This window comes from Talpa occidentalis, unplaced genomic scaffold (assembly GCF_014898055.3).
Source record: "Talpa occidentalis isolate TD23 unplaced genomic scaffold, MPIMG_talOcc4v2.1 talOcc4.14, whole genome shotgun sequence".
Taxonomy (NCBI): domain Eukaryota; kingdom Metazoa; phylum Chordata; class Mammalia; order Eulipotyphla; family Talpidae; genus Talpa; species Talpa occidentalis.
The window spans coordinates 14,246,437-14,262,621 of record NW_023601433.1 but is presented as its reverse complement, the minus strand read 5'-3'; the positions used below and the strand labels follow the sequence as shown (position 1 = coordinate 14,262,621).

The window sequence follows — 16,185 nt, the reverse complement described above, 5'->3', positions numbered from 1 at the left end:
CCTGCAAGGGGCCTGGAGAGAGGGGAGCCTGCTTGGACTGGGGAGGGGAGCAGGCAAGCAGCAAGAGTGAATGTGTTGTAAGTTAGAAAACCTGAAAATCGGGAGTTCTTCAATCTATACAAACATGATTAGGAAGTATCTCCCCTTGATGGATTCAAACACTCATTCGTTTATCGAACAAGGGCCGGGCACTGTTGATGGGTGCTGGTTGTAAGGTGGGTAATTGGATTCTGCCCACAGGATGTTTATTGTCCGCTGAAGAGCAAGAGCATGTGAAGGACAAGCCAGAAGGCAGAGCAGCTTCATGTGTGCTGGGTGATAAGTCAGAAGGCCAGAGACCAAGAAAGGCTGCTAGAGAGGTGTGGTGTGTGTTTGCATGCATGTGTGTGATGAGTATATGTGTGGTTTTGAGCATGCGTGTGTGTGATGAGTATATGTGTGTTTTGTGTGATGCATGCAATACATTTGTGTCTTGTGTTGTGTGGCACGTGTGTATAAGTGCGTTGTGTGTGGGGGTATGTGTATATGTATTTAGGTGCATAGTATATCTATGTGTGGTGTATATGTGTGGGAAGTGATGTGTGTGTGAAAGGGTGTGTATATGTGTATGGAATGGAGCAAGGTGTGGTGTGTTTGTGTATGGTGTGGTGAATGTGGTGTGTGTGTGTGTGTGGTGAAGTGGGGGTGGTTGCAACTTAACTGAGAGGAAGAAATTAAAAATATAGTCACAGTGTGTTTGTCTGGGAAAGATAATGCTGGAAAAATACTTATAAAAATTATCTAAAAGATTTTTAAAAACCTGTCAACATCCAAATAGCTCAACACCAGAAACCCAGATTTTCTAAGCTGTGGACAACTCACTGAGCATCCCGGGGCCCTGTGAGCTGACTGAGGTGATAGGCAGGTGGGGAAAGAATCGGAACCAAGAGGCAGTTGACCATCAGCAGGTCGGGAGGAGGAGAGAAGCTCAAATAGGACCAAGTAGCTAATGGAACCCCGCTTTGAAACCACTCGATCTGGAACCTGACACACAGGAGCTCTTTACGCAGACCCAGCAAGTTCACCACCCAGCCGACACACGGAGAGCGGCACCTGCCGAGCCCCCCGTCTGGTGGGAAGGAGAAGAGCCTGAACAGAGAAGGAGCAGCCTGGGTCTGGCTCATGGGGTGCAAAGGAGACCTGGAAACCGCCTGACAAGGAAGACTGGCTTCCATTGTGCATGGACTTTTAAAGGCACAGAGACAATGAAAACACACAACACAGGGTGATACAGAAGCTCAAGTCATTACTCCCAGACTTGAGCAGGAGGCAGGAGGTGCAGCCACAGTCAGGAAGATGTGGGTGAGGGCAGAGCCAGGGACATGGGGGGCTCGGAGGCAGCAACTGCTGGCATGAGCACCCAGTCGTGTTGCCCACCTGTAGGTGCGTGAAGGGAGTGGACCTTACCTGGAGGCAGGTACTGGCAATGCCCAGAAGAGTTCACTAACACGTTGGTGTGGAACGTGGCGTCAAATCGTTCATCGGCACTAGAAACAGGAAATGGGTTTCATGAGCCAGGTGAGGCTTTCCTGGGGCCCTCGTGGCAGCTGCCACCAGGGTTGGAGCCTTTTTGGGAGGCCTGGCAGCCCCTCACTTGCAGAGGTCAGACTGGAGGGGACCCTCATCCACCCCCATTTCATAGGAACCACGATTTTTCCAAGCATGTAAAACACAGTTCTTGGTAAAAAGGAAACCTGAAGACTATTTAGAACATCAGCAGATGAGAAATTCTCTCTATAGGAAACAAGGTGTGGGTGGGTGCACCCTGCCTTCCTGTCACCAACATGAGGGTGGGTTTTTTTTTTTTAAAGATTTATGTATTGATTCATACAAGCACTGGGTACAGTCAGAAGTGCAGGAGGGTGAGAGAATCCACCAGAGCCAGAGAGGGGAACAGAATAGGCAGACTGACGAAGTACACTGCTGGGGGGAGCAGCGGGCATGGCAGGAGAGGTCTGCGTGCCATGTGGGACCCTCACCAGCGGCCAGGGATCAAACCAGCACTGCAGAGGCTGTGGGCAGCTTCACAGCCCAGCGCTCAACTGCTGCACCACCAGGGGAGGCCTATGAGGGTGGGGTTCTGATGCACTATCTTCAAAGCTTTAGTTCTGCCTCCTGAATGGGGCCCATTTTGAATGGCAGAAGTTGCAGGCGCAGGACAGCAGAGCCCAGAGGGGTCCTGGAGGCATGATCAGCAGTGACACCAGGGAGGACAGGAGCAGAATGAGGGCACCGTTTAGATGCCTGCACCCTGGTGTCCTCCCCTGCCTGGCTTCAGTACCTCCTGGAACCAGGAGTTACCCACGTGAATAAACTGGAGGTGGGGGGCACAGGACAGGAGCAAGAATAGCAGTGAAGACCAACAGCTCTTATTAGCCATGTCTTCTATTTTCTGTATTCTGATGCTTAGACATCCCAGGTGTTGCTGACCTGGAAGGAAGTGTCTCCTTACCTCCACCCCCATGGGCTGAGCTGCTTGATTGCTAAAGATGATATATAATTCACTCATCAGCACCCCTCTTCAATACAAACCAACCGATTCGGAGCCCACAGCCCAACCTCCTCCATGATAGGGCTCTTACACTCTCAGTGACAATCCACCTGCCCTAATCATCCCAGGACTAGACACGAGACAACTTGGCACAGCCCCTCTGCCCTAGAGCCTGATCTTGTTCAAATTGGCCAATCCTAGGCCTGCTGACTCTGTCTTGCAAGCAAGACCTGAGGAACCCACAAGAAAGGCTCTTGCTCTTGTTTGGTCTCATCCCTCTGCCTCCTGACTCGCCCCAAGGCTTCCCCAGTGACCCTGAGGGTGTGCATGCCACATCTCCAGTTTCTCAGGATCTCTGAGCACAACAACTTATTCCTTGTGACAGTAGTTTTGGTGCCTGCATGTCTTACCATGCCTGGTTAAAATAAATTCTGAAGACCCTGAAAATCCAGTCCTGTGTGTAAACAAAACATTTATGAAACTATATAAAAAATCAAATTAGGCAGCCATTTCAACCACAGAGTATAACGTCCCCCCCATAGCAGCCAATGGGGGGCCGACAGTAATGACGATAGTAATGACAATAATAATGACCGCCCACTTCCAGAGAGACTCTGGCAGCCTTTTCTGCTCCTAGGGTCCTCTCAATGGAGAAAACTCAGAATGAGGAGATATTTGAGGACAGCCTTCAGCAGGAGACACAATCAAGAAGAGATGAGGATCTGAGAAGAGAAGGCCAACGAAAGGGATGAAAAATTACTTCTTAAAAATGTAATATCCTCACAAAAATTTGAGAGGATATTGCATTTAGAAAAACAAAGAGCAATGTGGAAGTTAAAATATGATTTATGAACTGCACTTTTATAAGTGGGTGGCAGGTTTAGTTGATAAGAGTCCCAGAGGTGAAATGCAGGGCAGGGTAAAGGCCCCTGGGAAACTCACTTATAGAAGTTCCATCAGGAGACAACAGGGTGAGTGAGTAGGAGAGAATGACTAGAGACACCAGAGACATTTTCTAGAGCTAAAGAAACCACTTATGTATAAAGGCAAAGAGAGGCATTTTCAGGAAGATGAAGGCCTCCGAGAATTTATTTCCCACATATATTTTCTTGGTCATGGACTTGGAGATCAGCTCCAGAAAAATGGTGGTGAATATTAAGAAGAAAGAAATTTTTGGACTAAATCGAGAGATTGAAGAAGGAGGTTTCCATGTGGAACTGGGCAGCAGGCTTAGGAAAGGGTGGGTCCAGATCACCACCAGATATTGGGGCTTCCGAGGAGAGAGAAGAACCGTGGAGAAAAGAATCACCTGCTAGAAAACAGTATGGATTTGATGATGGACACATTATCAAACATTAAAAGAAAGAAAAAAGGCAACCAATATCTCCAGGAGCAAAAACTGTACAAGGAAGTCATCCTTTGAATTTGAAACAAAAACATGATGAAGGGGCCTCCCCGGAGGTGCAGCAGTTGAGTGCTGGGTTGCGAAGTTGCCTGCAGCTTCTGAACCGGTTCGATCCCCGGCCACCGGTTGAGGGTCCCACATGGCTCGCAGACCTCTCCTGCCACCCGCTGCTCCCCTCGGCAGTGTATTTTGTCAGTCTGCCTGCTCTGCTCTCCGCTCTGACTCTGGTGAATTCTCTCGCCCTCCCGCGCTTCTGACTGTACCCAGTGCTTGTATAAATAAATAAATAAATCTTAAAAAAAAAAAACCCACAACATGATGAAGCTTCAAGAAAGGAGGGAGAGAAAGGATGTGGTCACAACTTTGGGGTGAAAAAGGACACATTCACCCCCTTGCTCGCAAGCCCATGCCGGGAGAGACAGATAAGAGGGAAGGCTCAAGGCATAAACCTCCTTTTCTTGACTACAATCTGTACCCAACTATCTCCCTGCATCACATTATAAACAGTAACTGGGCCAAAATATCCGAAATATCAGAAATTCACTTTGGCTCTGACTGTGATTTTCAAACGAGGTCCTCTTGAGCCTGAGATTCTGAGGATCTGCTTAGAGGTTTCTGCAAATGTTGATTCCAATATTTTAAAATGTTAACAAGAGTTCAACACACTTGATCACTGTTTACAAAATTTTAACTCCTCAGAGCTGACCAGTGGATTATCATATTTTATATTTAACTCCCTTTTGGGTGGAAGTTAAACTAAACATTCTCTTGTCATGAGTGTGCATATATTTGAACTTCTTGGAAATGAGTCACCCAATATGATTTCATTTTTGCCTGGTTCTTAAAAAAAAAATCCAAAACCCCCACTTTGGGCCTACAATCCCAGCACATAATTTGCACCTGGCCTGGCACAGGTGTCACTGCTGTGGCACCAACAACAGAAAGGGTGACATCCGACATGGCCCGGGATGCACAGTTTTGTCTATTTTATGTTTGAGTTTCTTCTTGCCTGATTTTTATATTTATAATCAAAATTGTGAGCATCTGTTAGATCAGTGATTCAATCCTGGAAAGGAAAAAAAATCCTGGTTTTTCTTCCACGAATCTGGATCAATTTATTTAGAGACTCTGGAGTTCAAAAGGAAAATGGTTAAAAACAAGATAAAAATCTGTTGTCATTAGCAACGGCTTACCTTTGTGACTTGGTGATATCTGAACTGGGTTCAACCAAAACAGAATATTGAGATAAATGGAACTATAAACACTGCCAGTGTTATCAAAATTCAAATCTTAATATTCATTATGGTGGTTTCTTATTGGCAAATTGAATTTATACGTAAATAATGTAGAAATAAACTCTTGTAATACATGCGTGTTCATCTTATTTTATCTGGTTTAACTATTAGGGTTAGAGATAAGGTTTGTTTGGATAAGGGCCAAGGTGCTAAAAATAGCTCTCTAAGTCACAGGATAAAGTCCCTGTCCCTGGAAACATCCGCAGCTAAAACCACAGCAGGGACCCAGGAGGCAGTGCTATCAGGGCACACGGGGTGGGTGGTGTCCAGCAGGGGTCAGTAGACAGTGACCCTGAGGCCACATGATATTGCAGCCTGGCAGTGGCAGGCTGATAGCCATCACCGTACATGCTGGGGCCTGCATGGGACTCAAGTTGCTCTTTTCTTTGCTGTCTTGTACATTTGAAAATTTCAGCAGTAAACAGTTTAGCAATAGTCAGGAATATATTTTTGACTGCTGGCAACAGGATTACCCTCAGAATTCTCGAGAACAAGGCACATGGCCTCTTCCTTACCTTCCAGAGCTCCTCTCTCTCACCCAACCAGCAAGTTCTGGTCCCACCACAGATGGGATGACAAGGGCAATTGGATATTGGACACTGAAAAGTGACTATGGAGGGCAGGGAGGAGTCTTTAACCCAGACATTCAGGGTGCAGATCCTGCATCCTTAGTGGGGTGATCAGGAGGAGGTGGTGCTAAAGATGCACAGACATCTTGCTTGAAAAGGAAGATGGGATGGGGTGTCCCCAGCACAGGACGTGGTATGTTCACACACCCGGAGGTAAGCCAGAACGAGGGGGACTTCCTGAGGTGTGGTTCACCTGGGCCATGGGGTGTGTGAAGTGCTGTCCCAACAGTAAGAGGGACTTGAGAGCAAGTGGAGGGCAGTGCTGCCAGGGTGGGTTGGGAGGGTGTTCAGGGGCCTAGTTCTCCTGGGATTACAAACTGTGCTTTCACACAGCAGTGGCAGCACAGGCAGACATTGCTCACAGGGCAAAGGTGAACCCTGAGGGCCTGGCTTAGCTCTTCCTCTCCCTCTTCCTTATCCCCTGGGTCCATGCAGGGCCTAATCTGGCCTCTGATCTCTGCTTAATGCAGCTTCTTGCTCAGCTGACTCTGCAGCATTGACCCCCAGCTCTGAGCATAGAGGGGTTCACCCCTAAACCAGGGAAGAGTAAGCGTCTCACAGAGATGAAGTCATCTCACTCTAGTCTGGCTGTCAGTACCCTGAGAGAAAAGAACAGGGGGTCAGTAATGGGCAAAGCCCAGAGCACCAACCCCTGAGCACAGCTGCTCACCCAACGAGTTCTACGCCCAGGTAATGCTGAAGAATTAGAAAAATAATGCAGATAGAGGTTGCTCTTGCAAAAAGGACACTATGTATGGGCTCATAAGGATTCTAATTAAGGTCTCCCATCAAATCAGTCCCATTTCCTCTGAGCTCACATTGTCCTTGAAAGGCAGAGAGAGGGGGAAGAGCAGAAGAAATGAATATGCTCTTCATTGTTCTCACCACAACAAAGAAATGATAATTACATGACGTGATACAGGTGCTACCTAACACTGCCGCGGCCATCACATCGCCACGTACAATGCATGAAATCAAAACGTTGTGCGTCACTGGCATGCACAAGGCTATGATGGCAACTACATCACAATTAAAAAATTAAAAATTGTAAGAAGAAAGTAAATGAGAAGGAAAGAATCCCATTAATCTCAAAAGACAGTGGATCTAAGACATCATTATTTTAAATCTCTGAAGAAGGGAGGGTGAGGGATGCCATGTGTACTTGTTAAGACATTCCTGAGGGCCTCCCCGGATGGTGCAGCGGTTGAGCGCTGGGCTACAAAGCTGCCCGCAGCCTCTGCAGCGCAGTTCGATCCCTGGCCACCGGCGAGGATCCCACATGGCACTACAGACCTCTCCTGCCGCACCCACTGCTCCCCTCAGCAGTGTATTTCGTCAGTCTGCCTGTTCTGTTCCCTGCTCTGGCTCTGGTGAATTCTCTCACCCTCCCGCGCTTCTGACTGTACCTAGTGCTTGTATGAATAAATAAATAAATCTTAAAAAAAAAAAAAAGACATTCCTGATAGAAGGTGGGCCTAGATTTTGGAGGAAGGGAAATTCTGTTTAGAACAAATGAATGTTGTTTAAAAGGACAGCTCCAAGTCCCCCTTCTGGATAGTTTGCTTTAGTGCTATAGCATATTCTAAATGCTAAGGGTCTGCGACTATGAAAGTGGCCTGTTACAATCTATGACCAAAAGAACTGAGATTTCACGATCATTTCTGTTAGAGGCCTCAGGAGGCAGATGCATGGACACCAGCAGGAAGCTTGCAGAGGAATTCATTCATCATCTTTTCTTTATATGTTCTGTAAATTGTTCAGTAACAGTTGGTATAACATCATGTGGATTGTAACAGCATTGTAAGTAACACAGGCTGGGCCTCCCTGGTGGCTCAGGGGGTTAAGCACAGCACCATGAAGTTATTTGCAGCCTCTGCAGCACAAGTTCGATCACCGGCATGCCAGGGAGCAACCCACATGGCGCAGCAGACCTCTCCTGACTTGCCTGCTGCTACCCTCAGCAGTGTACTTAGGTCAATCTGCCTGTTCTGTTCCCCACTGTCTTTGGTGAATCCTCTCAACCCCCACATCTCTGGCCTGTAGCCCGGCTCTTGTATGCAAAAATAAATAAATCTTCAAAAAAAAAAAAATTGTCCTCACTCACCTGGACCTTTTGCTCACCACTGGGAGTTCTGTGGCCCACAGTGGTGAACTTCCACAAGGACCTCACTGAACTTGGCACGGAATCACATTGACTTTATAAGCTAATCTGGGAAAAGCTGACATTTCCACAATATTGAGTTTTCCCAGATACGAATATAATACAACTCATTTACTTTGGCCTTTCTTAGATTTATTTATTGATGATTTTTAACCTATGTGGATACTGGAAATAAAATTTACATTTTCTATATGTCTGTCACAAGAGTAAAGGTTACATTCAATATTCTTATACTTGTACCCAACATATTTTGTCCAGAAAATTTCTAAGAGTCTTTTTATGTTAAAAAAAATCCATGAATGACAATTCGGTTTATTCCTTTTTAATTAAATGTTTTAATTTTTTTTACCTTTCTTAGTACTTAAAGGAATAGCACTGTTAAGATAATATTAAAGACCGATGACAATGGGTATTCCTATTTTGTTTTATATCTAGAAACATCTAATGTCTTAGTATCAAATAAATATTTGGAAAAGAGACCGTATATTAGGGTAGATGGCTTTATTTCTATTTTATAAATAAGTATTAAATAGCATCAGCTGATTTTTTTCCAACCACCAGGATGATCATATAAATTTTCTTCTTTGCTCTATTACCAGGAAGAATTGTATGACATAAAAATATATCTTGTAATATATAAGCTATATAAATTTATACTAGTATATATTTATTTATATATATCCCATTTTGTCTATTATTTATTTTATTTGAATTAGCTTATATATTTTCTATGAAAAATAAACTCCCACTGACTTTCTGAATTTATTGACAAAAAGTCTACAATATTCTCACTATTTTTAAAACAGTAGTTACAAACACCTTCTATAGCTAATAAACACTAGTTTGTCCCTTCTTTATCTTTTGAATAATTCTCTTCTGAAGTGTGTTCATATTAGTTCTTTTGTAAACCTATATATCCTTTCTTGATTTGTTTTTATAAATCAACTTCTACTCTTATATTTACTCTTCCTTCTATTTTCTTTAGATGTATGTCATTTTTTCTAACTTCTTGAAATTGATTAACTCACATATTTTCCATTAAAAATCTTTCCCACTTAACTCCTACCTGTTTGGAAGTTGAATATATTCTTTCATTTCAAAAACACATATATTTTGCTTAAAACTGACAACTTTATGTTCTGCTAGAGCAACATAAGTACAAATATTTTACCTCCAAGCACTGCCTTTCAGATTACTGTTTTCTAATATTTTACCCCAAATTGTTTCTAATAGATCCAAATTCATCATTATCAATTTTATATATTGAGACTTGTTTATATTTACCTGAATTATTACCAGTTGATTTGCCCACATTCCATCCCACACCTTATTACTAAATGAATATTTTGGAGCTTTCTATAATACTAGTATTACTGGTAGTTTCTTTCTGGCAGCTTACCTCTGCATAGTAAACTCCTTTAGTCTTTGTTTTTCTGAGAATGTCCTGTTTTTGATTCTCATGTTAAGCCTAGGTATAGGTCAGAGATGTGGGGGGAGGGGGGTGAGAGAATTCACCAGAGACAGAGTGGGGAACACAACGGGAAGACTGACCGAAGTACACTGCTCAGGGGAGCAGTGGGTGAGACAGGAGAGGTCTGCTGCACCATGTGGGTTGCTCCCTGGCCGGCCGGGGGATCGAACTCGTGTTGCAGAGCCTGTGACAGCTTCATAGGCTGCGTCTTAACCCCTTGTGCCACCAGGGAGGACCATGAAGCTCATTTATTCTTATCTATTTTTCCTTAGACTTGTGTCTCCTGAACCCAAGGATTTATGCATTTTATCAATATTAATAAATCCTCAGCCATTCTTTATAACATGGCTCCTGCAGAGAAAAAAAAAAAAAAGTGCTGTGTTTCAGTGGGAAAATCTGTAACACAGACCTGAGTTAGCTACTCCAGACCTGCACTTGTTTTTGGGCTACTTTGCAGCTCTTTGTAAGTTCTAGGCAATTGATGGATAGATTATATGTTGTCTGGTAGCAATTTAACTAGTGGGGATTTGACTTTGTGCATCTTGTAAATAAACAAGTTTTGCATCCTCTTACCATTTCTTTACTCATAAGAATTTGTCCTGATTTGACTTCTTTGAACTCGCTCTAATATCTGTCTGATACCCTCATGTCATATGTGTGTTCATCTGACATGATAGAAGTGGCATGATATATTTGACAGGTCATATGTGTAAATGTATGGTATATAATGTATTGATTGGATACATCTATACATTGCATGACATTATAGAATTAGCAAATACCTCTATCATGTCGTAGAAATATGCCTTTATTGTATTAAGACTAATTCAGATCTTATATTTTAGGTAAGATCATCATGTAAATTCTTTTTGTGGTGAGGATAATTAAGACATATTCTTTTTCAAGTTTGATGTTTATAATACAGTATTGTCACATGTTCACTGTCTGTATCTCACAAAGTGGCAATTTTATCTTTCTTCTGAAAATAATCCTTAAGCACCTCTCCCACATTTTTCTATTATTTGCTTCTACCATAATAGCAAATATGTGTTTTTCTATTTGAACCTATACTTGAGAGAAAACTATACTCCATACTTCACAGGATTAAGTTCATGGTCTGTGCTGGCTGGGATTCCATATCTATTTTCTGCATGACCTTGGACACATTGCACTGTTTTATTATTTGCAAAATGGATATAATAATAGTATCTTCCTCAAAAGGGTGTTAATATGTGCAAAGCATTTTGGACCAGGACCTGGCACATAGAAACACCAAAGAAGTATGAGATATTATTGCAACTGTTAACTCTTATTTCTTATTTTCCATTTATTTAGCCTGTTGTGATTCATCCAGGAAATTTCCTTGACTCTTCAACTGTGCTTCACCTGACATGTGATGCTTCCATTGAATTTTTTATTGTGATGACTATATTTCTCATGTCTATTAACTGTCCTGATTTTATTTCAGAATAATGTTTTAAAGAATGGGTTAGCTCCTTTCTTGCATTCTCTATTCTTAGCTATGCTTAAGTATTTTAAAATTATTTATTAATTTCTATTATCTAAATTACAAAAATGCTGTTTGCTGGGCTTGTTGATGTTGGTTCAAAGTGGGTTAATATGTTTTATAATTTTAATTTGCAATTCATCCTTGGCAGGCTTTTTTGTGTTTTGTTTTTATTTACACTGAGCCTCTATCTTAATTTTTATACTCCTTCACTCCTAATAGAGTTTTCATCTGTAACATTTTCCATAAAATAGAATGAAGGGTAACCCAGAAGAGAGTTTAAGAGTAACATGCAGTAAAATATCAGTGGAAAAAGCTGGTGAGAGAGTGGAGGGCATGAAGGCAAAAGAGCAGACTCAAGCCTTCCCTCGCAGCTCTGACTCCTGGACCCTCATTGCAGTCATTTGCCAGGTTGCAAAACTCGTGGATCAGAGATTTACAACACTTGGGGCTTAGGCACCAAATACTGAAGCTTCCTGGGAGGACACACGGACATGAAGCTTCCATTTCTCAGCCCAAAGGACAGCCCTATGACCTTAGTTATGACATGGAGTCTCCCCCTAGCACAATCTACAACAGTCAAGCTTCTTTTATCTTCCTTTTCTGAAAAGTAGACACTTTCATGGACCAGCCTCTCAATGAGGGTGCAGCATTTCAAGGGTGTGTTGTAGAGAGAAACATACACAGAGATCAATAGGACAGAACAGAGAATCCCAGAGTTAGATTGATGCCCACAAATATGCCAAAGTACTTTTGACAAAGGTGTTAAACAATTCAAAGGAGGAATATAACCTTTTCAACAAATGGACTTGAAACAATTGGAAAACCAAAGGCAAAAGGATAAAACTGGAGCTAAGTCTCGCATTATACAATAATTAACAATAAAGAACTCGAATCGCAGACTTAAATGTCAATCTTAAAACCATACAGCTTAAAAGGAAACAGAATAAAATCTTTGGGACTTTGGTCTAGATTGAGTTCTTTCACTTGACACAAAAAACATAATCCATCAAAGTCAAATTTGATTAACCTGATTTCAATAAAATGTAAAAAAAAAAAGACTCAATTTTCTTTCTGTGAAAAACTCTAAGAATATGAAAAGCTGCAAAAAGATAAAAAATGTTTCCAAAACACATATCTGATAGAAGACTCATATAGAAAATATAAACAACTCTCAGAACCCAAGAGCAAAAATAAACAAGTAGGGAAAAAAAAGCAATAATACAAAAGTAAGGACACATAGTGAAAGAATCACTACATACCTCTCAGAATGACCCAAATAAAATGAGAATATGTGCACATGCAGAGAGCAACTCAGCCACTTACATTTTCAGAAGAATATAAATTACAGATATGCAGAAGAAAAATATGTAAGTTTCTTATAAAAATAAATACCTACTTATCATAGAAACCAGCAATTGCACTCTTGTATGATTTATACCAGATAAACAGTAATGTATACTTGCACAAAAACCTATTCATGAATGTTCATAGTATGATACTATGATACTATGTATTTACTATGATACATAGTATTTACTATGATACTATGTATTTACTATGATACATAGTATTTACTATATTTGTAATAGCTAACAGCTGTAATCATTCCAAATGCCCCTTAATGGGTGAATGGTTAAACAAACATGGTACATCTTTCCACGGAATGCTATTCAGCTACTCTCAAAAGGTTACATACTATATGAATACATTCATATAATATTAATGAAATATTATAATTCTAGAGCTATAAATCCTTTTAGTGTGTGTCAGGGGTAAGGGACAAGGAGGATGTAGTCTGAGGGATATTTGCAGTTATGGAACAATCTTACATCTTGGTTGTCTATTTCAGTTCTGTTAAAAGAGTTTAAGTGTCAATCTCTTGGTATAGTCCCTTCCTTACTTAAAAAAGGAGTTATACACATCAACATGTCATGGAGTTGTTTAGAATTATGCATGCACACACGCACTCACACACACAAATCCATACACATAAAACTAGTGAAATGTGTGGCTCGTGCTTATGTCAATTTCTTAGTTATGATATTGTATTAGACTACTGAAAATGTTACCATTGGGGAAAATTGAGAAGAATAGGAGACATACCTCTTTGTATATTTTTCTATGTCTTTTTAATCTACAATGATTTCAAAATTAATGTTAGATTTTTTTTTGTTGTTGTTAAATAGAAACCTACTAAATAGCCAACAATGGTAAATTAGAATACACGTCCTTGATGGGAGATTATATCATCATTAATATAATGACTAAGAAAAACATGGAAAAAGTTTATGAGAACTGAAAATAAAATGCAGTCATTATAACCACATAATATGTTTTAAGTGATGAACCAAAGGAAGAAACATAAAATGAAATTTAGCTGTTTAGGGAAGGAAGGACAGAAATTAAGTCATTTGACTCTGTCATGGTTATTGAACTTGGTCTTTTAAAATACGAAGAATTCTTTCTTTGCCTTGCCATCAATATTTTATAATGAAAGTTAGCTTTCATAATAAAAAGTGAATATTAGCTTTCATAATGAAGGAAGCAATGATCAACAAAGCCAAAATAGGAATCGTGTGACTAGTTATACTAGAAAGTCAGAAAGAACTGCCAGCTTCCAGACCAGAAGCTGCCTGCCACAGGCCTTAGTGAGCCTTTAGGCTATACCACTTGACTTATTTCCCTGGGGGATGGACTGTGGCTACCTTGATGGTGGGCACACCAAGGGAACTACACCTGAATGGGAGGATCTTATGTTTCCAAAATAACAACAATGTAAACCCATGTCACCTCAACTAAAAAAAAAACAAAAACAGTGCCATCTGTACCATCTATAAAATAGGATCCAGATTATGTTCTGCTTACCAGGAATACCAAGGGAACTATACTGTAATTATAACACATCTTGTCTGTTGATTACAAAGTGCATAAGGAATCCTGAAATGATTTAATAGAGATGTCTGACATTAACACATCCCTTGGATAAATGAGAAGTGCTAACTAGGTAAGTACCGGAAAGAAGCACTTAGAAGGTTAGAACCAAGTTCTCAAGTGCTCTTTGGCCGTAAGTCATCAGTGGTGTGAGCTTTGTCCAACATTCAGGTGATCCTTCTCTGGAGGCAAGGATGAAATTGAGTTTATTGTATGGGTTGAAATTCATGACCTCCAGGCACAAAATTCCTCCTAGTTTCTGTTTAGTTAAAGATCCTCCCAGCTTCCACCTACTTAAATAAATGCAAGTTGGTATTCCTGGCCAGCGGGCAGTTTTTCCACTTTTTTTTTTTATCATTGTAACTTTATTATTCCCATGTGTTCATCAACATGTTTTTACTACTCCAGTAGACTCTTTTTTTAAAAAAATTAATGATGTTGTTCCTTATTTTACATTGTTTTACATTGTTTCTTTTCACAGTATAGTTTTCTTCTGTTAGGTGTGATCACCATAGTTGCTCCACCACCATAGCACCCATATCCAAGAGATTCTTGCACAAGGAAATACTAGTTGCAAATAACATTATTGTTCATTTCAAGAACTTCCTGAAAAACTCTTCAACTCTCCTTAGAAAACATCAAGCAACAATGGCCAACAAATGTTAGCTTACAGTTCTACAAAGAGGAAAAGAGCAATCTGCTATAAAAATTTTGAATAATAATATAAATATGTTTATATTTATTTCTGCTTATATTTAGCTTAAATTTATTTTTGCTGCAGACTTAATACCATCTAGGAAGAGGGACTCAGGATATTTCTGAGATTTTGAAGTTTGTTTTAAGGTACATCTTTCAAAGCAGGGGGCTTGATTAAGATTAGATAAAGTCAAGATACAATAAAGTTGGTGAATATAGCAACGCAAGGATTTCCAGAGAAGGGATTCAAATAGTCTTTCCATGTTTGATTCAGGGACCGCTTGTGGCAAATTTCTGACTGTACTCCATGCCTTAGTCTGAGATCTTGGGGGAGAGAGAGGTGAGGTCCCCAATGCTAACAAGAACTTGGAACTTCTTAGGCAGAGCAGAAGTCAGAATATCAAGAGAGGAGTCAAAATAGTGGACAGGACTCACATGGGCTGCAAGGACTCAAAGGAATATTACTCAGCTATTTTAAAAGATGGAATAGTGCCTTTTGAAACAAAACAGATGGAGCTTGAGATGATTATACTAAGTGAAATAAGTCAGAAAGTGAAAAGACAATTACTGGATGGTTTCAATCATTGGTAGACCATGAGTAACCAAAGAGCGCAAACTGCCAAAATACAGTAAAATAACTTTTAGACTCTGCAGAAAATATAGTGGCTAACAGAGGGGATGGGAAAGAGCAAAGAGGAGATAAGGGAGGCAAGTGATAATTAACACACAGGCACTGGAGATTTGGTTGTGGGTGAGTGAAATATGTGCACATATTGAGCTGAGAAGTTGTTCTCCCAAAATTATAGAATTATGTTATGTAAATGAATGGAAAATTATTAAAATGTATATATATGCACACACACACACACACACACACAAATCAAAGAACCATTAATCCTTGAACAACCTGAGTTTTCAAAGCTCAAACACCCATTTTGTCCTCTTGCACCAGGTGACCTGCTGCAGAAAGTCTGCAGGTATGGCTTGCACCAGGGCACAGCAGTTCTAGAACCTGATCCCAGAACCTGCTACAGCAACCCTATTGCTGTACCTCACTTCCACTGTCTGGGCAACTAGGGGGAAGAAAGGGGAATAGGGGCTGGGAAGGATGCACATGCACTTCTGGATGGTTTCACTCTGAGGTGCTTTGGCAAATTCATATAGTTTTCCTCACAATGGTCAGGTGCATTTATACCAGGTTCATTCCTTGGCATTTCATGGTTATTATCACTGTTGTTAATGAGATCCTGTTTTCCCCTTTGCTTCACTGCATTCACTGATGTACAGCTGAGCTATTATCTCTTCTACCTTGCTCAACTCTCAAAGTTTGTCAGTTGATTCTATTTTAAGGTGAGTAATCAACTAGAAGTAATGACAGTGTTGGGAATTTCTCTGCAATATTTAGATTCCTTATTTTTAATTTTCTTTCACCATGTTCTGCTAAGGCCATTATTGATTTGTCTCCAACGTGGATGTGAATATGTCTAATTTTCAATAGTTAGCTTTATATGTCAGCTGTTATTTCTCTGTGGGCAATATTTATCCAATTATGAAATT

General features: G+C 40.8%; 1 protein-coding gene across 2 annotated transcripts in view; it reads right to left on the bottom strand.

The window, feature by feature from the left end:
* Positions 1–16,185, bottom strand: part of CHRNA7 (cholinergic receptor nicotinic alpha 7 subunit) — a 92,391-nt gene that overhangs the window by 14,198 nt on the left and 62,008 nt on the right. For both annotated transcript variants that reach the window (XM_037510108.2, XM_054694796.1), the window contains one exon: positions 1,447–1,526. In XM_037510108.2, the coding sequence (XP_037366005.1) occupies positions 1,447–1,526 (80 nt within the window). The remainder of the gene's footprint in view (positions 1–1,446; positions 1,527–16,185) is intronic.